We start from the raw sequence: 24,679 nt of genomic DNA on the forward strand, positions 1-24,679 counted from the left end.
TAGCAAATGCAGCATGACACTTATCCACTCTCTGTGGCCCTGAGGGAGGCGTCTGTAATCGGATCTCTGCACGTCTCCATTGTCACTGAGGAGACAGAACCGGTTGTAGACTGAGGATCAGTGATACAGGTCAAGAGGGTGGAGTACTGCTGGAAGCTCCCTGCACACACACACACACACACACACACACACACACACACACACACACACACTTTGGAGCACTTTGCAGTGCTGTGTTTACTGCACTTTAACAGGTATTTGGAAACAATGATTCACTGTGCTGCTAATAAGATGTGGGGTAACTTGCTTTTGATCTGTTTATACAAATGTGCACTTACATGGGTTTGTGTGTGTGTGTGTGTGTGTGTGTGTGTGTGTGTGTGTGTGTGTGTGTGTGTGTGTGTGTGTGTGTGTGTGTTTCAGCCTCTCATCCATCTCTTTCTTCTTCCCTTCCAACTGTTTCCCAACCTGTGCTTCCCAGGCTTTATTCTTCTTACGCAGTGGCTCGCTTCTTTGCTTTCTCCTCAAAACACACTTTAATCTTTCCATCGCCCTGCCTCCAGTTTCCTCCAACACATTTAATATCGCCTCTTTTTTTTTTTCTTGTTGCGTCTGCAGGGTGTCTCCGCTGCAGAAGTCTGAGATCGTGGATATGGTGAAGAAACACGTGAAAGCCATCACGCTGGCGATCGGCGACGGCGCGAACGACGTGGGGATGATTCAGACGGCTCACGTTGGAGTGGGGATCAGCGGCAACGAGGGCATGCAGGCCACCAACTCCTCCGACTACTCCATCGCACAGGTGGGTAGAAACGTAGCGCGGAGACAAACAGACGTGCACGGCTAGGTTCTTATGAAAATGTTTACAGGCTTTACTCGAACACAGATAAGGAAGGGACGCTCGTTCGGCTTGAAACCCCTGCAAAGGGACAAGCGCTGACTGCTGACCTGCTCACCGTTCAGCTCGTGTTGATCTTTAACCTTCCCTCAGGGGACAGCTGACTTACACGGATCTGTGTAGGATCATGTTATCGATCCGAACGCTGCTCATCACAAACATCTGCGTCCTAAAATAAAACCTAGTCAAACTATGAGCTGAAATTCCTCTTTTTTTCTGTTTTTGATGCTTTTTCATTTCAGAGAAGGTTTCATTGTCTACTTGTATGCACATTGTTTAGCCCTGTAAAGTTTTATTTGTATCATATTTGCTACATACAACATTTTATTTATTTATTGTGCAATTCATGTAAGTTTTTCATGGAGGAAAAAAAATCACTGTTGATGTCGCAGTCTTAAAACCTTACAAAAACTCTAAAGGAATGCTAGAGGAAGGCATTCTGTCAAGAAGGAGTTGAAGCTATGGAGGGTAGTTCAGTTTTAAAGGATTGTGAAAATAGCTCTCATGGTCGGTGTGATTGCTCTAAAAGTTGCACTTATATTCATTTGAAATTGGACCCTTTTGTGTTGATATTTTGTAGCGTATGATCTGGATCTGGTTCTGTTCACCCACTCGTACTTTACTGCGATTGTTTATGCCAGCAGCTGTTACAATAAATGCCACCCTCCTGGCTAAGAGAGAGCTTTAATCTCAGTGAGACTTTAACCTGCATAAATTCAGGCTTTCCTAGATATAATTCCCCAAATCTCTCTTTTGTGTAAATAAAACCTCTGTTATGTGTATCCGTTGTTCCCTTTGAAGGATGAAAAAAATCTCTCTCTGTGTCCTAGTTACTCTGGAGTCTTCTTTGTATCTGTATCTCTCACACAGACACATTCTGCCACTTTCACTGTCTGCGTTGCCTGTCTCTTTGCTTATCTTTATCAGCAGGCCTCCTCTTGCCTCAGCTTTCCTTTCTCCCGGTCGCATTCTTGATACATACCCTGTGCTCCATTACTGCCTCAAGTTTTTGCTTTCTAGCCTTTTGTTTTCCCTCCGAGTGATTGACCGAGTGTCTGTCTTTGTCTCCTCTCTGATTCGGTAGTTCTCCTACTTGGAGAAGCTTCTGCTGGTCCACGGGGCGTGGAGCTATAACCGCGTCACAAAGTGCATCCTCTACTGTTTCTACAAGAATGTGGTCCTCTACATAATAGAGGTAAGAGCGTCGCCACCACACCCTGTCTCTTTTACACACACACAGTTACATTAACAGAGACATTTTGCAGCTGTTTGTCGACACGGCTGACAGTGATGGACGAGGTGCCCTTCTGGTGTCTGCTTTCTGTCCTGCTTGCGTTTGCGAACACACACAAACACACACACTTAAAAAACTGTAGCACTGACGAGACCTTGGCTCCAAAGGTCGACTGTTGTCTCTCTGTGTGTGTACTTGTATTGCTCATGAAGTTGGGACACGTATCTATTTACACAGTCACATAGCTGGGGCCTCAGGGCCTTTTGAGGACAGACAATCCTAATAAATCATTAAATTTCACAAGGAAGACTTGGTTTAAGGGTTGAAAGGTGTAGTTGTTGTTATAGTAAAAGTCTTAAGGAAATGAACTTAAATCAGTTTGTTGTCATCAGAAGTGAAACATGACTGCGTTTGCGTGTGAGTGATGAAGGGGCTGCTATGAGGGGTATTTGACAGCTGTGCTCTCTCCAACCCCTCTTACCCCTCTGTCTGACATTAAGGATGCCAGCAGGTGCAGGTCCTCATGTAGCCCACGGTCCCACTCACACCACCACTCTGTGTGTGCGTTTGTGTGTTTCCACAATTATCTCACATAGCTGGCTTCCAGCAGAGCTCTTTAGGCCAAAGGTTATAGACTGTCTCTGTCCACTTAGTGGAGACAGCATAGGGGGATGGTGCGCACATGCGTGTGTGCGTGTGTGTGTGTGTGTGTGTGTATAAGAGAGAGGTTTTTGTGTATCAGGCCTCACCCTTAGGCTGTATTCTCCACTGTATGCCCCAGGAATGCCACAACTCCCACCAGCGGCCCCAAACATTTTCTTTATCTGTCCACAGATCTGCCTGTGTCTGCTGTCGGTGTGTGTGTTTGTGTGTGTTTGTGTGTGTGTGTGTGTGTGTGTGTGTGTGTGTATTAAAGAGCTAATGAGGGTTTACCCGAGGCGCATTCAGTTACAGTGTTTCGGTGAATTAGCTGAAATTGATTTTGAGGTCCAGACAAAACCGGCATTAAGAGGGGGTTTTAATGCTTGTTAGCGGCAAAGCAAGTTTAACTGTTGTACGAGGATTTTTATTATATGCATATAAAGACATGCTGTTGCCATCTGAATAATTAAGTCTTAAAAAAGGACGTTTTTCTAACACCACTACCTCATTTTGTCATTTTCCCCCTGCTGCTTTTACTGTGAGGACCTCCCTAAGGCAGTTTTACCCTTCACTATTGTTCCTCTCATCCCTCTCTTTGTGTCCCAGCTCTGGTTTGCCTTTGTGAACGGGTTCTCTGGCCAGATCCTCTTTGAACGCTGGTGCATAGGCCTCTACAACGTGGTGAGTATCCACCCTTCACTATCTGACAATTTTCCATTACCCCACTCACCCTCCTTCGCTGTTACACTTTCCACTTGCTGGATATCGATTGTTATCTTTCACTCTATCTCTCAGTATGAGTAGCACTCTGCTTTGTCTTCTCCTCACAGCTCTTTTGGTTTGAAAGTGTATGCATGTGTTCTGGTGACTGCGAATTACTTCAGGGGAAATGCAGAGCACTTTTACTTACAAAGCAGGTGTTGTGTGCAGAGGTGAAGCCGTTTTGATGCTCATAGTCTGATATAAATAAAGAATATGTGCAGGCACTGTATTTGTCATTAAGCGTTTTAAAGGCTGCGCATGTGTGACCTCTGTGTGCTGCAGATATTTACCGCTCTGCCTCCGTTCACTCTGGGGATATTTGACCGGCCGTGCAGCCAGCAGAACATGCTCCGCTTCCCGCAGCTCTACCGAATAACCCAGAATGCCGAGGGCTTCAACACCAAAGTACGTGCGCAGATGTTCGCAGACACACACGCACATTTAGATCTGTCCTTTTGGCTTCAGGATTCGATGAGTGATGCCAGCTGTTTGTTTGGGACTTTGGCAAGTAAACAAGGGGGGGGGGGGGCTATGGAGTCTGGGATGTTTCCATTGCAAACCATAATGAGATTCATAATGCGAGAATAAGGAAGTCTTTCATTTTACAGGGTACACCAGCAGCTTAACCTACTCTGTGTGCGTGTGCGTGTGTACCAGAGCTCACTTTTGATGGCACTAGAACAGTGGGAGTTGTGTGCTCTTGTGAGGAATTGCTGTTTTTGTATGTTTTTGTGTGTTTAGAAGTTTAGGGGGATGGAGCATTTATGTGTTTTGGCATTAATTTATACTGACTTGTTTTCCACTGTCCCTCTCCTCCACCTCCACCTCCTCTCTTTCTGTGTCCTTCTCCTTCTTTCAGGTGTTCTGGGGACACTGCATCAATGCACTGATTCATTCAATTATTCTCTTTTGGTTTCCACTCAAAATGTTAGAGCATGGTAAGTAAGCCTGCCCAGATCATCCTTCTGCAAGCGATGAGTTTGGTTTGCTGACACTCGCATGCTCTCCGCAGACTCTCCCTTCAGTAACGGTCAGGGAAACGACTACCTGTTTGCAGGAAACATGGTCTACACAGTAAGTGTCGTACTGGAAATTTATATGTGTCTGCTTTTGTTTTGATTTCTGCTTTTTGGCGCAGATTTGTGCTTTTTTTTTTTCACCTGCACAGCGTTTGTGTACACAGCACAGTGTTGCTGCTTCCTCAGAGCCCTTATGAGTCTCCAGTCAATCTAGTCCCGTCTAGCCAGCCTGTCTCCCCTGACATTCGTCCGTCTATTTTCTCTTTTCGCTTCGGCGTCACACACTCTCTATCATTTTACTCCCTTGGAGTCTCATGTGGATGTCGGTGGTGTTTATTTGTTGTGTGTGTGTGTGGACTGCGAGGGATTGTGGGACTCCAGAGTATTTTAACAGACATTGCTGAGTTTACTGTATAACATTATTGTTTATTATCTCCACAGTCGCCAGTCAACTAATCCTGTTTCTGTTTTTTTTTTATTTGCCCACCCGCTCCTCTGTGCGTGTGTGTGTGTGTGTGTGCGTGCAGTATGTGGTCGTTACAGTGTGTCTGAAAGCTGGAATGGAGACCACAGCTTGGACCAGGGTAGGAGCATTAACACACTCTTAATACACCACACAACATGTGCTGTATTTTACTCCAGTGTTGACAAATAAAGGGGAGGGTTGGGGTAGGGTGGGGTACTCTGTGAGCCTTTCAGTGTAAGTTTTCCATACGACCTGGTCTAAATGCTTCATAGTCAGGAAAAGCATGGCAGAAGATGTGGTCTACCTTGATGTTGTGGTGGAGGTTTCTCAAACTGCAGTTGCTTGCACCTTTTCTTCCAACTAGTTCCTCTGCAGCTTTTTCCTTTACTCGGTTTTTCAGATGTAGCCGTTTAAAAAAACAAACAAAAAGGTCTGGAAAGTGCCAGATCTTGACAAAGAAATCACTACTAAGCATTCAACTCAAGCAGAGATACTTAACTGCGGAGCAGCTGCAAGAACAGCCAAATGTGCTTGAAGACGTTCAGCTTGTAAGCAACAAATGGAGCTCAGGCCGTGCATAGTGAGGCGTACAGATATTAAAAAGTTCATCAGAAATCTGATACATGATGCATACCTGAAAGATGCATTATGCCTTTCAGTTGATCCGTCTACTGAAGCCTCATCAGAAGCGGTCTCAGTGGAAGCGTGGCTGTCGAGCAATTCTTAGCTGGAATACCAATGAAATACGGCAGTGATGATGCAAAACAAAGTAAGGTCTTGCCATTCGTGAGACATTAACTGATTTACTTCACAGGTCACTGACAGGCAGGGTGGTGAAAGGGACTGATAATAGTCGTGTTAACGTGATTTAAAAAAATAATCCTGCTGTTGATCGTCAAAATATACCAGCTGTCATAAGAAAATGCAGCAGCTCGTGACATTACACAGCAGTATTCTACACAGGCAAAACTTGGAGCACTGCTCCAAAGACTGCTCCTGAACTCTGCCTTAGTAAATAGAGATAAAACAAAGGAAAGAAACAAGTGGGCTTAAAGAGGGGAAATTCTGAAAAAAGACATAGAGAAAGCTGAGCATGTGGCTTCAACTTTCAGTTCTAAAATAACAGCAGCCAAAGTGGAGATGGAGTTTAGGATAACAGCAGCTCCAGCCATGACAGCCACATCGTTTGCTTTCTTTTTTTCCTGTGGTTGGAGAGGAAGGAGAGACTGGCAGGATGGACAGAAAGGGACTGACACCTCTGTCCATTCAGCTGTCCGCACAACAGTGTGGCGGTAATGAAGCCCGGGTCCCACTGGAATTCACACAGAGTCCCCTTACAGTGGATCACACACAGGGAAAGGAGGGAGGGGAAGGTTGTCTATATTGGGATGAGCTGTATATAAAGCATTTGACCTCATGCTGTCTCTCTTTTCTCTCTCTTAATCTCTCCTTAACTCTCGCCGTCCTTCTTTCTTCTCTCTATCTCCCCGTCTCTCTATTGTAGTTCTCCCACCTGGCGGTATGGGGAAGCATGGTGCTCTGGATCGTCTTCTTCGGTGTCTACTCCGCCATCTGGCCCACCATCCCTATTGCTCCTGACATGCTGGGCCAGGCAAGTCTCTCGCCATAAACACGCGTCATTCATTTTTATAACAAGGTGCAATGGTGGAGGTTAGAAAAAGGCCCTTCCTACTACATCTCTTCTCTGCAAAATCACCTGCCCCTCCCTTCCGTTTTGGTTGCTGTTACATGGCGCCTAAAAGACTCACCTCTTGGGTGTTCCACGGCGACACTGCTGGGCCCCCCTGGCTTCCCACACCTGCTGCGTGTCACCCGAGCTCCAGTCTTTTACTGCCCTCTGTGGAGGTGTTGACTCAACAGGGTGGGCCGCTGCCGCTGCTGGTGGTGGTGATGAGGGTCCAGTGGGGGGTGATGTGATGTGTGGGACCCCTTAATTAAGAGACTCATTTTAGAGTCTGGGCATGAAGGCATGGGTGAGATGAGGTGCCCCGCTGAGTGGCAGGGGAAGGGAATAGAGCCTTCTCAACTCCCCGCAGCCCATTAATTCAATTTGTGTCAGAAATCAGGAATGCGGTCAAATATCTCTGCAGCTGCTCAGCCTAACTGGGGAATGGTCAAAGACAGCCCCCCCACCCAACTGCACTATTGCCTCTCTTATTTCCCTCGCTCGCTCTATCTATATTTCGATCTGTCCATGTGGGACACAGGATGAAAAAAAGAGTTGTGTACGTCTGCTCAGAATAGCTAGGTGTGACATGTGTGTCCAGATCCATGTAGCGGCTCAGACCAACAGTCTGTTTCTATGGATATAACAAAGCAGAGAAATTCATGTTTTCATGCCTGCATCCTCGCCGTCCACAGAGATTATGTGATATACTGTGAGTCTTTGTGTGGAGGCATTTGTCACAGACAGAAACGCTGATTATGTGTGAGTCCATTTGGATCGTCCGTGCCTTGGTTGGGATTCCAGCTGCTCTCTGATTCATTTTCCCAGTTTATCATCTTTCTGTGGGAACCCAAATCGTCCTTACAAATGCAAAAACAAGACGCGGGAAACATGTGATACGGGCAATAAAGTATTCGAAGCTAAAGAGGACACGGTGCATGCGATTTTGACACCTAGAGACAAAGACGTGCAAAGCAAAACACAAGCTCGTGCAGTGAGATAACCGAAGCGGAGAGAAACTGCAGGGATTTACCAAAACGAGTGAGGACAGGCAACAAACGATGCAGTCACTAATAATGAAAGGAAGTTGTGAAAGAGTGAGATTGGAGGGAATCAGAGGAGTAAGAGTTGTGTGGGAGTAAGTATCAGAGAGACATACAGGCTGACAAATGGAGTAGTCAGATACGTGATTAATCCTGGGAGACAGAGTAAGAAGGGAGGCAAAGGTCACTGAGGGTGGACTGGATAGACAGGTAGTGGGTGGAGGGGTGGGACGCCAGCATCTCTGCCACTTAGCACGTTCACACAGCTTCTGTGATGTTGTTTGAGTTGTAGTTAAAAGCGGTGAGAAAGCTGTTAAATATTTCTGCCTAACATTCGAGATGTTCAACTTTGGCTAACTCCCTTTATGCTCTTTATGACTTTTGAGTCACATTTCCTTCAGCCGTTACCGTATGCGTCCTCCCCCCTCTCCTCCACCTCCACCCGTGTGCTCGCTGCTGAGAAAAATGACTTAATGCTCAACGTTGGATTCATATATGAGTGGAAATAAATGGGCCCTGTGTGTTGTCACCTCAGGCTGGCAAGGTGATGCAGTGCTGGCACTTCTGGCTGGGCCTGGTCTTGGTGCCTGCTGCGTGTTTACTCAAAGACTTCGCTTGGACGGCGTAAGTAGTATCCGTTTAATATAAATACTTGGGGAATCCATACAGACGTTATTCAACTTAACTGAAGCGTTTACATAACCCGTACTGAGCACTTCTTACAATGAATTACACGTGTCTACGAGGTGAAACGCTCAGTTTCCTTCATTGGGCTGATGAGCTTTTTTTCTGCCGTGCAGCGCACGCCGCTCTGTGAGGAAGTCTCTTCTCGAGGAGGTGCAGGAGCTGGAGGCGCGGTCCGTTGACCCAGGCGCAGCTGTCCTTAGAGATGCCAGCAGCCGCAGGTATTGAAACGCTACAAAGCATCTTGGGATATCACATCATACATATACATCTTTTTATCATCAAGTAGATTTTTCAAAAATTTAATATGTCCTGTGCTACCATGTCCCAAATGTCTGCAGTTTTAATAACGGCCTGCTAGTGTCTTTATTATATTTTTATGTGTGAAAATAAACTATTTCTGTCCCCCCTGTGGCAACGTCCACAGGGCTGAGGCCAAGGCTGATGTCCCGTAGAGCCAGAACTGCTCACAGAGGTAGTTTCTGGGTTTGCACTGTCCCACTGTGTGACCTGTGACCTCAAATGACCTGTGTGCCCCATTGCAAGCTGCTTTGGAGTGACTCCTGCTTGTTTTCCATTAACCAAGTTCACATCTCCCTCTCTTTGTATCTTTTAATGTTGTATTGTTCTCACTTTTTTTTTCTCTCCTTATTTCTTTAAATGCGATCGTTCTTTTTCTTCATAGGTGGACCAATTTAAACTGCTGTACTGATCTGGTGTGTTTAACGTTTGCCTGTAGCTTCAAAGGCTGTGACTTAGTGTTGTGCTCAGTATTGCATTAGAATAAAGATCTTTGGCTAATTTTGAGGGAAATTATACAAATTATAGATTCAGTACACGACCACTTTTCCAAAATCATTGGGATGCTGGTTAAAATGTAAATGAACTAACAAAAAGCAGGGAGTTGAAAATCATTTAAAGTCTGTATTTCACTGGAAACTGTAAAAATAACATTGAAACAGAGACATTTAAATATTTTTGAATTTGATGCCAACAAAATGATTTATAAAAGTTTCAACATGAACAGTTTTCCATCACCTGACAGCATATATTGCTTCAAATGTTGCACACGTCATCCAGCATCACTGGGGGCTAAGCTACTAAGTTACCCAACCCATGTGCCTAATGCACCCTAATACCAACGTGAATGTTGATGTCCATGACTTCCAAAAAGAATTTAAGGTTTTGATTGGGCAAACCCAATGACAGCTTTCAACATCACTCAATTTATTGATGTTTATTTGTGTTTTATGGGTGACGGGGGGGTTGCATGTGTGGATGTAGTGACAAACTGTGCTCACCAATGACGGCTAAGAGGCCAAAGATCTCAGCCATTTAGATTTGGTTGCCAGTCTTGGATTGTCTAAATTATGAATATTTTTTTGCACTGCACATGATTTCAATCCCCAACTTGAAGCTTTATTCTTACCTGTATGGACAAAAGTATTGGGCCAAACCTCTTAATCTTTAAATTTAGGTGTTTTCAGTCTAGCTGGATAAAATCAAACACCTCACCATGCAGATTTGTTGTATTTGTTTCTTGAGCTTTTTCCTCCAACGCCCCTTTCATCCATTCTGGAGGTGCAGAGATTTTGAACCAAGAAGTAATTTTTCCAGAAATGTCTGTGGTATTATTGCAAAGTGCAAGTGTTTAGAAGCCACAGGAACTCAGACTACAGAAAGTTACAGAGCGTGGTTGCTGACTCCTGAGGTGCGTAAAAGTTGCCAACGCTCTGCTGACTCAATAACTGCCCTGAAAACCTCCTCTGGCTTTAACATCAGCACCAAAGCTGTGTGCTGGGAGCTTCATGGCATGGGCAGCTCGTGTAAGTGTCCCGGTACTTTTGTCCATGTAACGGTGTCTGTCCAATTAACCCTAGTCAGCTGTGAGGTGTTATTTTTAGCAAGTCCACAACTTTAACAGTCTAATGTTGCCCTTGTCTCATCTTTGTTGGAGTGTTATGCTGGAAACAATTTAGAAACAACCTTATATTTGTCCAAAAAAAACCCCAATATTTCTCTGTTCTAAGATATAGTATGTTGATTTTTTTAATTAATTTGAAATAAATCAAACATAGTTCATATAATTACATTTGATACAGCATCCAAAGTATTTTGGAAAACCTAGTTTGTAGACGTTTAGTGATTTACTAGCTGTGGCACAAAGAGATTCAGGAAATTTCCATTTTGCTGCTTTAGTTTAATGCCCCCAAACACCTCTGTAGGACACATCTGACTATATCTCCATATTTATTATTTGACGGCTATACTGTGGCTGCTAGCTTTTATTGTAAAAACTCACTATAAGCTTATAACATACAGTGCGGTGTTAGATGATAAAGAACAATACCAAGAACAACACAAGTATTCTACTTTTACTTCATATTTGACAACTTAAATTAGAAGTTAAGTTTGCATAACGTATACTCACATGAGGAGTGTGAATACTTATCTCCCTGTGTTACAGTGAGTTCCACAGTTTTCTCATTTTATGAGGAGGTTGAGTTAAAGGTTTCACCAAGAGAAAGTACATTAGAGGTGGTTCTTGTTTCTTGAAGTGAGCAGAAGAAGTCGGGGGGGTGAGTGTAAAACCACATTGCTCCTCTTGACCCTTAAACAGAGCTCCGTCCTTGACTGACCCTGCTTTTAAATGCCGGGAGGCAGGAACACATCCTTGAGTGCTTTCCATTCAGAATAAGAGAAGGAAACTAAGGGTGAGCTGGGAAGCAATGGAGCAAAATGGAAAAGAGCACATCTGTGTTTGTAGTTTTTGGGGAGGGTAGGCATGGGAAAAGGTGGAAAGGTACAGTACGGGAGTGTCTCGGGGGGAAGAGTTCAAATAGCGTACATCCTCGGGCCCTTTTGAATCAGAAAGTACCCACAGAGAAACTTCACGGCAGGAGCGAGGACAGCTTAAGTCATACTGATGCACGAACCGTTCATTTATTTGTCCAGCCACTGTTTAGTAATTTTATCGAACTCACAGTGCCGTCATCCTTGTAACAGACATTATTTTAACAGACATAACAGAAAGTCTTTGAGCAAGCTCGAGAGCTCTCTTTTTTTCACACCAGTGAAAGATTCCCAGCGGTCTTAGACAGTTATGAAAATTTCCTAACCGCTTGTTCCAAATGTTAGCCTTGGGAAGGCTGGGTCGACTCCATAATTACTCCACTGATCATCATCACCTCTGTGTACTCTAAGTGCCAGGGAAAACCCTTGTGTGTGAATTTAATGCTCCACTGGCAGATAACTGCACAAAACGTATTCCTTCAAGTAAATATGGCAGAAGTTAACTTCCCGAGGCGCCCCTTACGTTTACATTCGACGTCTGCACTTTATTGGCTGTAATAATGGCGATGACACGGGAGACAAATGTATGAATATATGTGTGTATGTATGCATTCGAGCCGGCCTGTGTTAGTGCGCAGTATCTGGAATGGGCTTGGTTATTTTTGGTCACCGGAGGAGAGGAGCCGTGACGGCGTGTGGTCTCAGAACAGAGGGTCCAGTCTTCTTCTTGGAATGGGGGGGAGAGTGGAGTGGAGTGGGGATGAGGAACAGTTTACTGTGGATGTCCTGTTACCCTGCAGGCAGTTTATGACTTACTGTTAAAGTGAATGTGAAAAGCAGTCGCTGTCTAATCCACCTCTAACAAACTTTCTGGTCCTAAATCTGCTGAGATTTTGTTTACTTATTGATCTGTGTGTTTCTATGTTACACCCTAAACAAGTGCTTTGCTTTTCTGTTATGCTGCAGTGTTTTACTGAAGAGCAGCTAAGATTAAAAATCATAGTCATAGAAAAATTAGAGGCAAAGATCCTGAAAGTCTGTAGACTGGTTGTTAGTAAGAGTGTTATGTAGTTGTGGGAGTAGCAGAGATTCTCTCATTTGTATAATTATGTGTTATTATAGTGATTATGTTGTGCTGCTTTGGAGTAAATGTTCTTCCTTACCTTTCCTTCTTTTTATCTTGCAGTCTAAACGAACGGGCCCATCTGCTGACAAGAGTCTTTAGGAAAACACCTTCAAGTGTAGGACGCTCAAACTCTGTGCAGCAGACTGTGTCACGTGAGTGCTCTTTCCAATAAGAGATGCTATCATGTAAACCAAGTCTTGCTTTAATGCTCCAGTCACAGTAAGGCGAACGGTGGCTGGAGGCCAAAGCTATTGCGACTGTGCGCAACTGATTTGTGATCTTGTTGACTTTTGAAATGGTTCAAAGACAAAACAACCAGCTGCTGTCTTCAAAGCAACTTCAGTGCGTCAAAATGGTGATAAAACACCAGTAAGACAGAGTCGGTCTGCTATCAGTTTACTGTTGATTGGGATCAAGGTGGCAATTATGTGCAACCTGTTTGCGATAATCCAGCAATTAACTGTGATAAAGAGCAAAAATTGCAAATCTGTTGCAAATCCTTGGCAAGGAAGGCTTTGTAACGGCTTAACGATTAAGTACTCACAAGATTAAGTACCAGCAAGAACCTCATAGATATAAAGCAGAAATTCCTCCAAAAATAGTGACAGAGTTGCTGCAGGATGCCTAAGTAACATAACCCCTCAGCTACTTTTATATGCATTTATATAGGCAAATAACCAGAAAACAAACAGCTAAGTTCCCTGTTGCAAACGAGTTGTGCTTATCAGTGCAAACAGCGATTGATTGCAACGTGTTGGCAACCTGTGTCTGTTTATTAATTAGATGGCAAATTAGATGGTGGTCAGTCTGAGTTGGTCTGCAATTGTTTGAAGACAGGTTTCCCGTACGATCACTGCAGCTCAGCAGTTAGAGCAGGTCATTCACTAATTCAAAGGTTGGATGTTTGGTCCTGTTGCTCCTGTTTGCATGCCAAAGATACTGAACCGAGTTGCTCTCTAATGTATGTGTTGGAGTTTGAATAGAAGATCACAGTGCTTGTGTAAATGGCTGAATGAATGTTGTATAAAGCACTGTGAGTGCTCCAGCAGAGTAGAAAAGTGCTATGTAACATACGTATTTGCACTGCAATCAAAAGTGGTAGCCCAGAGGTTGAGGGTGATGCATGCTCAGCCTCTGGGCTACCAGTTTATCACCAGCACTACTTGAGGTTGTTTTTAAATGCAAAAAAAAATCACAGGAAAAAAATCTCAATTTTTCCTAGTTGCAAGGAGTTTATGTGACTGAGCCATAAGACTGATAGAAGCCAACAGTCTCACTGTGTCATCTCTGTGTTCCCAGTTTTGTTGTCACTCAGCACACAGGCTTAACAAGTAAGACTTCTCCTCCTCTGTCTCTCTGCAGATGGCTATGCCTTCTCTCAGGAGGAGCATGGTGTGGTGTCTCAATCCCAGGTAGTGCGCTCTTATGACACCACCCGCCAGCGCCCCAGCCTCTAGCCCCATCCCGGATCAAAGCTTTGGCTCACTGAAGCAAGAATTTGTCAAGGTGACAGCGGAGATAGACTTAAGTGACACCCTCACGCCGGGTGACCGACCCCTGCTGTGGCCTTACTGGACAGTGACCTGACCCCTTGCCAGGGACGGAAGTCATGGTCAGGCATGGAGGCCGTCGCTGGCGCTTGGAGGACTGACTCGGGAGAAGGGACCAGGCCGGATATATGGACTAACCATTGTTATAACTCACAAAGGCTGCACAGGCATGAGCAATCATATCCATGCACAGACGTGACAAGTCAAACTCAGAGACTGCTACTCATATCTGTATATCCCTCAGACTGAGTTTGCTTTATGCCTACGTGTGTGCGCGCAAGCGTGTGTGTGTGTGTGCGCGTCCCAGTGCGTCTCTGTCTGCCTGTGCATGTGTGTCTGCACGCATTGGCGCTCCCGTGTTCGTGTGCATGCGTGTGTCGATCCATGTGCGTTCGCATCCACCGTTCCCTCTCATTTCCCGTCTGTCATCACGCGCCGATGTGGAAGGGGACGTCAAAATAGTCGCACTCGCTCGCTCGCTCACACGCATACAGGCGCGAAGAATTCCTTAAAATTAGAGGGTGGGAAGCATATACCGAGGACCCGCCAGAGCCCTGCACCCCCAGCTACAGGCCCCCTCTCTCTCTCTCTCTCGTAACATCTCAGCATCGAGCCTCACTGCCAAACACCATAGAGATGCCACTGAGGCAGAACGCTCACCAAACCGGACCACAACCCTGCCACAGCCCCTCCTACCCCACTGAGACCTCTTGCTTTAGCTCTCCCTTCATTCCTTCCTTATCTCTCCATCTCATAGCCGCTTTGCAGCCTCCGTGTCCCTCTCCTCCTTTTCGCAAGTTTAAAGAAATCCATTTTGTTTTATTTTCTGACCTCTCCCGTGACTCCAGACGTCGCCCGTCTACCACCGTCAGCTGACGTGGAAGCAGCATGACTGGCATTAGCGCTTCCTCTTTTATTTCTGTTGCATTTCCACTCTTTACTGGACTGTTTCTTTCTCTCTGTCTCTCTCTCTTTTTTAAATTAAAGCAAACATCAATGTGTATTTGTTTCTATTTTTTTTCTCTTTTCATTAATGCCCGTTTCTTTTGTACTCATATGTGAAAACATGTCTTAGCGGGAGTATTTTACTTGAAGTTGCCCTAAAAGGCACCCAACCAGAAGGGATTTGATTGAGACGCTCGCATGGATCATGTGTTGTTGTTTTTTGTTTTTTTTTCTAGCTTTGGGGTTTGTCTGAATGTAGAGTCCATTGTCTGTGAGCTCTGTGTTGAGGACACTCTGGTTCAGGAATGCAAAACTGAAAGGGGATGGGCGAGAGGGGTTGTCCTAATCATTAAATCTAATCAATCCATGGCCTGACTAAATGTCTTTGTGTTTTGGCTGCGCGCTGTGTGCTCTTGCAATCAAAGCGAGGGGTTTTTGAGTCCAACTGTAGCTCCCGGGAAGCTGGAGGAGTCTTGGTTTACATTTCACACAGAGGATGGAAAGGAAAAGAAAATATAGAAAATGTCAATGCAAACATTAAAAGCTTAGCATTTTATAAATTGGCCAAATCAAACCTCTCCCACGCTCCTTCTTTAATCCCAAGGGAGTGACTGTAGACAGACCATTAGCCGATTAATTCACCACCACCACCCTCCCCAACTGGAGATCCCTTTCCCACCCACCTTCCTGGATGTGGCCCAGCCCGAAAAACTACAGCTGCTACAGTATGGAGAATCCATCGGGGTGCTGCTTTATGCTTTTCAACTCTTCCCCAGTGACTCTCCAACGGGACGACATGCTTTCCACATTACTGTAGCTGAGTTTCTGGAGGAGCTTGCCAAAACTGCACTTTCACATCATCATATTCTTAAACTGTCCATTGTTGTGGTTTATTATTTCTCCTGTGTGTGTGCGTGTGTGTGTGTGTCGGATGACGTCCTCTGTGGGAGGTAGACCAGTCTGTGAATGTGTTTCTAGTAGTTTAAGTGCGTGAGTGTTTTAAGGAGATTAAAACAACCCAGTCAACCAGTCATATTTGTTTTTGTTAACCAGGGCTTTGTTTCCAAATGTGCGTCTGTGCTTTGAGTATCACTCACCTTCCTGGTTATTAGAAAACTCACAGCAAGCCTATTTTCAGTTTTAAAATATGTTTATTTTTTTCAGTTTCATATGAAAAAGTGTCTCTCCTGCATTAAATCACTGTATTTCAGGTGGAGCAAATGCATTCGATCTAAAATAATTCCACAATTTCACACACTCTCTTACTATTATTCCCCCCCCCACACGTCACATAAGTTCCCCAATGAATCTTACAGACATTGTGCTTGGAGTACAGATGAGGTGCGCAAGCAAACCAGTTTCGGTACTAAAGGACATGTCGGGCTGCACGCTCGGTGGAGCAGCACATTCCTCGAGCTGCACGTTCCTCGGTTACAGTGGCACAGCTTTACACCGCTACACAGAGCGGCAGAAAATTCAGCAACTTTCGCTTATTTTTACAGATTAACAACCAAAGCGGCCACTTCCTTGCCCTTCCTAAGTGGAAAATAATGACTCAGAGCTGCCCCGGAGCTGCCCGTGCTAATGCACTGAACTGTGGTGGTGTGAAGTACACACACACACCTCGCGGGAGAGAAGTGAAGGGGGCAGCTGGCATTTTTGGGGGTTTTTTGGGGGGGGTTGCTATATAATTAACTGTAATGCTCAGAGAACTTCCTCTCACTTCTCTGTCGCACACTCACACGTCCAAGGAACATTAACGGCCTGCCTTGTGAATAGATCTAATTTTGGGGGGATTTCTGAATGTGTTTCTGGGGGTTTTGTATTTCTTTGTTTCTTTTTTTTTTTGCTTTCTGGGTGGCAGGCGGGGGGGTTGGATAGTAGGGTGGAGCGTCACAGTCTGTGTCCTGTGCTCACTTCATTAGATTTTAAATGGCCTACAGGGAGATCGCGACTGCCTTTCACATCACACCACCTGCATTTCCCATTACACACAGTTACACTCACAGTTACTCACAAGGCCACCGCATCCCTCCACACTTCACACTCTCTCGGACTCGCACACGAACAGTACAAATATCTATCCACATGCTTTCTTTCCTCGTACTTTCAGCGCAAACAAAAATATACTGTATTATATAAACCACTCACAATCATTCACAAGCACAGATGTGCACATGGCATAAACACAGCATGTGGTCATATATTGTTTTTGCTTGAATGTCCATTTTTCATACAGTCCGCTGCTATAAATCATCCAGTCATCGCTCATTCCTGTACATATAAGCTTGCAAATCTTTTTCTCACATACATCCATGCAAACACAAACACATGCAGCCTTTACTTGATCTCCGGGCTGCAGTGAACTGTGCATTATTACTCATCAGGGCTGCACAACCCTCCGAGATGCAGTTTTGTCTTTGCATCCAGTGAGAGGATATTTATGCATCTGCCTTACGCATCGCAGGCTGAGCCTAGCTCGTTCCACCTTTCATACAAAACAGACACAAACCACACACAGTTACAGGGCAGGTCCAGCTACCAGGAACAGCTTTATGAGTCCTTCATGTGAGTCTGACTCCTTGCCTTCTTTTTTTTTTTTTTTTTTAACCCCCCCCCCCACTCTGGCAGTGTGCCCAAAGGTCTGTCTGCTGCAGCCCTCACAGGTTAAACTTGACAAGTCAATCTTTGAAAATAAAGTGGTAGAGTGGTCTGCTGGTTGGGCCCTCGTCACACTGTCACTGGAGGGTGTTTCTGATCACTGGTGACACTGGAGCCAGCAGTGGGAGGAGGGCAGGGTGACTGGAGGGGTCTGTAGCCCCCTTGAGTGGGGTCCAAGTAGGCTGCGGTAGAGGACATGGGGTGGGCATAGCCGATGTACTGCGGATGCAGGAACTGTCCCTGGTGAGGCATGATTTGGGTGGCCTGCTGACAGTTGAGTACAGAGAAGTTGGTGGGCATGTTGACAAAGACGCTGGCATCAGGGGGCAGGCAGCAGGAGGCCTGAGCCCGCATGACTGGAGGAGGGGCAGTGCGGGGGACAGCGGCTGGAGCGGACGAGCTGGATGAGGTGGCTGTGCTGGACTGGCGGGATGAGGAACCCCTGGAGGTGCTCGCCATCATAGGGATGGTTTCCAGGAGGCGCCCACCACCGCCGGCCCCACCTCCTGTTGTGCCTCCAGAGGACAGTTCCTGCTTGGGTCGGAGACACCGGCAGCAGCACACAGCAACCACAGAGCCCACCACGATGAAAGCCACGAACACTGAGCCCACGATGAGGAATGGCACGTAGATGGGAACTACAGAGAGAAAAGAAGAAGAGACATTGCCATTAAACTGACATTAATCCAATTCGTTTTTATTTCTACAGCACCAATTTGTCACTTTATATTGTAAGGTAGACCCTACAATAATACATACAAAGAAAAAACCCAACAATCATATGACCCCCTATGAGCAAGCACTTTGGCAACGGTGGGAAGGAAAAACTCCCTTTTAACAGGAAGAAAACTCCGGCAGAACCAGGCTCAGGGAGGGGCGGCCATCGGAGCAGATGTAAAACAGCTGTAAAACATGCGATTAGTGAAAAAAACTATTGCCTGTTAAGCTGTGCTGCCTTGCATGCTCACATGTCTTGCTTATCTGCACAGGGGCTCCTTGATGTGAGTGGTGATTGAATGAGACAGTGAAACAAAGGACTGGAGCAGAAAAATAGAAGGTACACTGGATTTGAGTCCCCAGGGAGTCCCAGAGTCTCATTAGCAGTTATTAACTTTGTTTTGATCTGTTTTAATCCTGCACACCCCACTGTGTCCCCGGCCTCTTCAACCCCACAGACCTGTGTGCATTTGTACTGGTGACATTCTTAAGCCTCGCTGCCATCCAACATTTGTGACCCTTTTCTCGCTCTCTCATTTTTTTTCCTCTTACCCCTATTTTTTTTTTTTTTTTTTTACTAATCCTCTGAAAATAAGTTACTCAAGTTGAAGTACAGTACTTGGCATCTGCTTAAAGAAAGGTATTAAAGTGGACTGATTTAATGTAGCTGAATGGGAGGTTATTCAGCTCTTTAAATCAGAGGAATAAACCAGCTCCTTCTCACTGACCTTTTCTTTGTTTCTGCTTAACGCAGCAAATCATACTCTCAACAACTACGTATTTGTGTAACTCTCACAGTTCCACCAATCAGACTATAAATTGCTGGGTCAAATAGGAGATGTCTGTGTGAGCAGGTAGAAGCTTTGGCACGTTATTATGCGAGAAGAACTCAGTGTCAGTCTGTAAATTTTGTGAAGTGAGCAGGAAAAGCTCCAAAAACAAGCCTAAAGCGCGATCAACAGTAGGAACAGTTTTTCCTGACTCTTCGTTTTCGGTAAAGCATTGAAGGCTGAAACAGGGCGACATTCAAGATGAGGTCACCGCCGATGAGGTGTTTCCCTCAGTCGCTCATTCCCATGCTCACTACCACAAACACCTTTCAAAGCACAATAACGACCATGTTACATTACAAGTGATTAGTTGTGTTTTATTGTTCCCACTGGGTGTAGTTATTTTCCACTTTGAATGTGTCCGTGTATTACGAGGTGTAACTGTATGCCGGAGAGAGAGAGAAAGAGAGGGAGAGAGGTGGCAAACTGGCTCTAGTTTCCTTTTGTCTGTGAGCTCTTTGAAATGCATCCATGGGACTTTGATTTTTTTTTTCCAAAATGCTCATCAAACGTGGCAAGGTATTAAAAGGATTACTGCATGGAAGCTGTTAAGAGCAGGAGATCACTCATGGGCAGAGGCAGCAAGGTCTTGGTAACAAGAGCAGAGGCAGAGGCACGCCGACATGAAACAAACCAGGACCTTGACCCATTTCCTTTCGACAAGAAGTGGTGTTAACTTAAGAGGCTTCTGCACCACACAGCTGCACACCTCACAGTAAACAGGTTGTAAAAGGAACATTTACAGTATAAGTTACAAGAGCAGAAATGTACCAGGGAGCCTCTCTGTGCCATCTTTCCTGTACTTATATGGCCTCCACCTCAACATCTCTACCTCCACTCCCTTTTTATGCAATGCTAATGAGGAGTAGTCATTTCAAGGACTTTCTCCTTGTGTTGCTTTACCCCTGACTTCACTGCTATTAGAGCTACTTTCCCAAACACTGTATGGTAAATCATTAATGGAGTGAATAAAGGTCCTAAAAAGTTAATGCACAGTAGTAAATAAGCTCTTTACTGTACACAGCAATCAAAAAATCAGCTACCATATGAGCCTCACTTTTTGTATATTTCATTATTACATCGCTGGTAATGGATCAGTTTGAATCTTGTGGTTGTTGTAGCTGCTGAAACTGAATCTGTAGAGTCAGGGAGTTTAGGCCTTTGGGTCCTATCATAGGGGTCGTTAGCCCCTGAAGGGGGTCACAAGATAAATCTGGAAGGTCAAGAGATGATTAATGGAGTGGAAAAGAAGAAACAAGACTGAGAGCATGTTTCCATGCCGGTCAGTCGGTACAGAGGCACAGCTGTGCTTTGAGCATTGAGCTAAAGGCTGATTTCGTGATGCTGACATGGCCACAAGGTGATTTTTATCAGGTATAGAGTTAACTAATGTTACTTTAGCTTCTTAGAATACCAGTTAACACAAAGTGCAGCAGAGGCTGTGTGTGATTGGCTTTGCAGATATCCAAAGCAACAGATAAAGTGAAGTGCAGCTTTAACCTCCTAGGACATGGAGATCACATCACATTTTGTGTTGTCTTGACCAAAGTACTAAATTTCGGGCCTGATATCCACTTACGAGGCCATTATACTGCCACTGTTCGATTAAAATTTTAAACAAATATCCTCATATGTGCATCTCATTTTTGTCAGAAACAAAAATCAGGTAAAAAAAAATCTGGCAATTCTTTGTTTTTACATTCATCAGGTCCCAATCAGCCCAAATATCAAAGAGAAATTAAAAATGCATGTCATGGAAGAGTTCGGGTCTTAGGCGGTTAAATAAAAAAGCTAAGAATTCACCAGTTACTAACTAACATTTGATAGAGGATCCACAGAGCCTCCTTACTGGTTGTAATATTTACAAGTATTTCCTGCTGAAACACTTTTAATTTTAAGCCACTTCATGTGGACACTGAGCACTAAACCCCACCTAGTACTCACATAAATTTGAAAAAAAACTAACTTTATTCTTTACTTCTTTCTTTTGAGGCATTTTTTTGTGCACATGGCAGTTGTCCCCCATCCTCCTATTGTTCCCTGTCATTCGTCCACACCTGTTGCTGTAGTCGAGCTGTGGCAGCCCCCTCTGCTAAGCTCTTGTTTTGGGCAGATTCTTCGTGGCTGGCTGGCTGATTGGACCCCTCCTTCAGCCTATCCCATGGGCTTTCTCCTGTTCCCAAATACCATATGTTCCTTCATGTTCAGCACATTAATAATTTCCTTTGTGTTATTCCCCCAACACTGCACTATGTGTATCTCTTTGAGATGATGAATAGGCTGCATGCACATGAAAAATGTGTAAAATGCACAAAGTGAACTGGGCTGTGGATGAATAAAAACACTTCTTCTTTTTGTAAGAAAAAAAGGTTTTCCTTTAAGTAATTTTGGCTGGAGGCCTATGAATGAAATGTATATATTGCTTCCTGTAGTGATAAGCTGTGACAGTATTAGCAAATGACAGATTGTAGCTGGAGAGGGCAGGGTATCCTCTGAGGAAACATGTATTGCACTTTTCTCTCATGTCTAGTATGTTTCTTTCGTGATATGGTGCACTTTCAAGAGACTTTACAGTAGATTAACTTATGGGAATGTAAGCAGTGATGAATGAGGGGCCAGAGGGGGAGAGGTCTGTCACCCAATCCACGGTAAAAGTTGGAAAATGTGGGTCATACTTTGCCTCTGGTTTTGGCATTGATGCCTCTTATATGTGAGCTTCTAGTTTGAAGCATGACCTGAGTGTGAGGGCCTCAAAGCCCACAGATACCACAGAGACATGGAGTGGTTAGATTACAGTAGCAGCTTGGCCAACAGAAAGAGACTCCACGAGCCTGCTGAGAGGAAATAACGCAAATTGCGTGTGTTTTTTCTTCTTTTTAATGAACAGAGCTGTCAGCACCCTTCGTGAGCTACACTGTCCAAGATCCGGTCAAGTCCAAACTTGATCCCCGTGGGGACGGCGTGATCTGAGAACAAACACGGCTATTTATAAAGTGCAGCAGCACGGCACAGTTTGCCATTTGTGAGGGCAGTTAACCGGTTTTTTGGAAGAGTCTGCTGTGTCCGTGCAGCTGTCGCTTGCCAGCCAGCAGATGCAGCTTTTAACAGGGAGATACTGTGAGTCTGCTGGGTTTATGAGAGGAAACCAAAGCTCCCAGCAGGTCATATTAAATGATATTTACAATATCAAATTCAAGGCATCCTGTACATAAGCAGTGGGGTGTGTATGAGGTTGGCTTATGGGATACAGTATGGTAAGATTTATATGGAATGAATAAAATCAAAAAGGTTTTACTGAGACTGTAAATTCTGAAGTGAACAAAGACTGCACTCTCCCCACTGAAGCAACAGGTCAGGCAGTTTTAGTGCACCGACGTTATCTCAGTGTCTCTCTCATATGAATCACCAACCCACGTAAGTCTACAGAACACAGGGGATTTAACTATGAAACTTCCTATACAAGAGTTTAACTTAAAGAACCCCCCCAAACATTTAGTTTTTATTCTGTTTGCGCTTTGCTCTTCACATGTTTAAGCGCTCTTCTTTCAATACTACTCATAATATTAGCGGAATTAGTTATGGGCTTGTACCTGCACCGGAGTCCTTGTTCTCCTTGTTGTTTGTCCCGGGCTCCGGTGACTGTCGGTCGTTATCGCAGCTCCCCTGATCAAGCCGCGCATCCGTGCTGGAGCAGCAGTAGCGCAGCTCGCATTTCCCGCAGCAGATTATCGCGTCCACTCCGTCTATCTTCTCCGGGCACTGAAAGCCCTCTTTCCAGACACCCTGGGAGTCCCGCCAGCCGTGGCAAAACTCCCCGCTCGCTTTCACGTCAATAATGACCAACAGCAGAGTCACAATCGCGGTGACAGACATCGGGAAACCTCCTCCCCACATTCTCGGCCAGGTGGCCCGCGGCCGCACGCTGGCGCACTGGAAGAGACTGAGAGGCTTTTACTCCCCGCGTCTAAGCTGGTGAGGGGGGTGATACGCTGGGTCGGTCCGATGAAGGGAGCAGAGGGGATGCAATGCAGGAGCCACAAACCACTTAGAGGCTGTCATTTGTTAGAGAAATCGCGTGCGTAATTCTCCAAAAGTGACTCCGGTTATTCAGGAGATGCACAAAAAACAAATGGATACTACTACTAAAAAAAAGTCAGAAAATATATGAATTTATAAGTTTGACTGATATTCCAGTTGCAAACCCTCGGAGGTCTGGTAAATCCAGTGTAGAAAAACTAATGGATTTCCTTTGGCACTGCAGCGAGGCTGAACTCTTCAAATGACTTTCCTCGGGGATCCAGAGAAACTAACACTTGTAGCCTGATCCATGGGCGCGCAGCTGCTGTCACCCTCGAGTCCTCTCACAGCCAGCTCCGTGCGTAAAGATAACGTTTCAAACTTTTGTGGCTTGGCCTGCATTGTTGAGTGTCAGAAGTCAGTCAACCAAATCTGTGTCAGTCTTGAACTGAAGCCCACAGAATCTAACCCACCCTGTGTCAGAGTGAGAGGGGCGTGTAAAAAGTCAGATGCAAATCCACACCTCACTGTAACAACCAGAGTAGATATACAGGGAATACCAACAAACTACATACCACTGGTCAAAATGCTGCAATTTAGTTGATATTTTTAAAAAAGTAAAATAAGAAGATATATCACCCGACCGTCTTTTCTGGCAACAGTCGTCCAGATTGGATCTTAAATTTTTAACTTGAGGTCAAAGGGATTTTTCTCAGTGAAAAAAAACCTGCAGTTTGGCTTAAAATACATTATTCATATGTTACACCGATTTCCAGGTATACAGATAGACTATTTGAATTTGTTGTTATTATTATTATACTATAAACTACTATTAAAATGCTACTACCTTGAAGGAAAGACACCATGTGTCCAGTTAAATATTGTTGTTGGTTTGTCGCAATTGTCAGGCTATCCTACAGCGTTAATTTTTTGAGTGAACTTACCCCACAGTGCAACCTAAACCAGTTCAGTCTGAGCCTTGTGCGATATAAAAATAAATAAATAAACCCTATCAGTTCCTCTCTGGTTAAGAGCAGATGAAACATTTGACAGTTGGACACGTCTGCGCCAACACCAGCAGACATTTAAATAGTGACATTGCCATCTAGTGGTGATTCCAGATATTAATGCAAAGTTTTTATTTTTTGTATGGCGGTTATTTGGGAAAGTTAGCAACAACTAGTGAAAGTTTCCATAAGTTTTTTTTTTTTGTTTTTTTTTCCTGAAGGTTAATTTAAATAACATTTGAAGAGCGGGGATGTTCTCATAAGGCCGAGACAAATAGCATTAGACAAGATTTTTCAAGAACCTCACCTTCATTCAGAAAACATCTCTAAGATTTTTATTTCTATTTAATTTTGAATCAGTTTTTTAAAATTCAGTTTACTATCATTGTATTTTTATTGCGATATGAACGTATTTATCAAAGGCAAATTTTTTGATCAGACTGACAAAGAAATTAAAATCACATCAATATTTTTGATTGAATTGTAACTGTTTTAAAAGTGCACGATATAATTTCACATGTATATTTTTAGCCTAGTTTTTAATTTTTTATTTTACCAGCATGTCTGGAACATTCAAAGAAAATTGTTGTGGTCTTCT

General features: G+C 44.4%; 2 protein-coding genes across 15 annotated transcripts in view; one reads left to right on the forward strand and one right to left on the reverse strand.

The window, feature by feature from the left end:
- Window positions 1–15,218, forward strand: part of atp8a2 (ATPase phospholipid transporting 8A2) — a 48,597-nt gene extending 33,379 nt beyond the window's left edge. For 11 of the 14 annotated variants that reach the window (XM_086306262.1, XM_086306250.1, XM_086306251.1 and 8 more), the window contains 12 exons: window positions 619–802; window positions 1,983–2,093; window positions 3,381–3,455; window positions 3,819–3,941; window positions 4,396–4,474; window positions 4,549–4,610; window positions 5,083–5,139; window positions 6,526–6,633; window positions 8,287–8,375; window positions 8,552–8,656; window positions 12,415–12,506; window positions 13,717–15,218. In XM_086306262.1, the coding sequence (XP_086162388.1) occupies window positions 619–802; window positions 1,983–2,093; window positions 3,381–3,455; window positions 3,819–3,941; window positions 4,396–4,474; window positions 4,549–4,610; window positions 5,083–5,139; window positions 6,526–6,633; window positions 8,287–8,375; window positions 8,552–8,656; window positions 12,415–12,506; window positions 13,717–13,811 (1,180 nt within the window). In that variant the 3' untranslated portion in view covers window positions 13,812–15,218. Of the gene's footprint in view, window positions 1–618; window positions 803–1,982; window positions 2,094–3,380; window positions 3,456–3,818; window positions 3,942–4,395; window positions 4,475–4,548; window positions 4,611–5,082; window positions 5,140–6,525; window positions 6,634–8,286; window positions 8,376–8,551; window positions 8,657–8,862; window positions 9,152–12,414; window positions 12,507–13,716 lie in introns of those variants that run through there. The other 3 variants (XR_015131043.1, XR_015131042.1, XM_086306256.1) reach the window with 3 other exon arrangements.
- A 741-nt stretch (window positions 15,219–15,959) lies between these two features.
- Window positions 15,960–24,052, reverse strand: shisa2b (shisa family member 2b). The gene is made up of 3 exons (XM_086306267.1): window positions 24,019–24,052; window positions 22,648–23,548; window positions 15,960–18,148 (listed from the first exon to the last, which is right to left on the reverse strand). The coding sequence occupies exons 2-3, from the start codon at window positions 22,949–22,951 to the stop codon at window positions 17,580–17,582; spliced, it is 873 nt and encodes a 290-aa protein (XP_086162393.1). The 5' UTR covers window positions 22,952–23,548; window positions 24,019–24,052; the 3' UTR covers window positions 15,960–17,579.
- Between the last annotated feature and the right edge of the window lie 627 nt (window positions 24,053–24,679).

Source organism: Aulonocara sp. 'chitande type north' Nkhata Bay, linkage group LG9 (assembly GCF_057382095.1).
Source record: "Aulonocara sp. 'chitande type north' Nkhata Bay isolate Kocher_YH1m ecotype deep benthic linkage group LG9, A_spYH_male_GT1.1, whole genome shotgun sequence".
Lineage (NCBI taxonomy): Eukaryota > Metazoa > Chordata > Actinopteri > Cichliformes > Cichlidae > Aulonocara > Aulonocara sp. 'chitande type north' Nkhata Bay.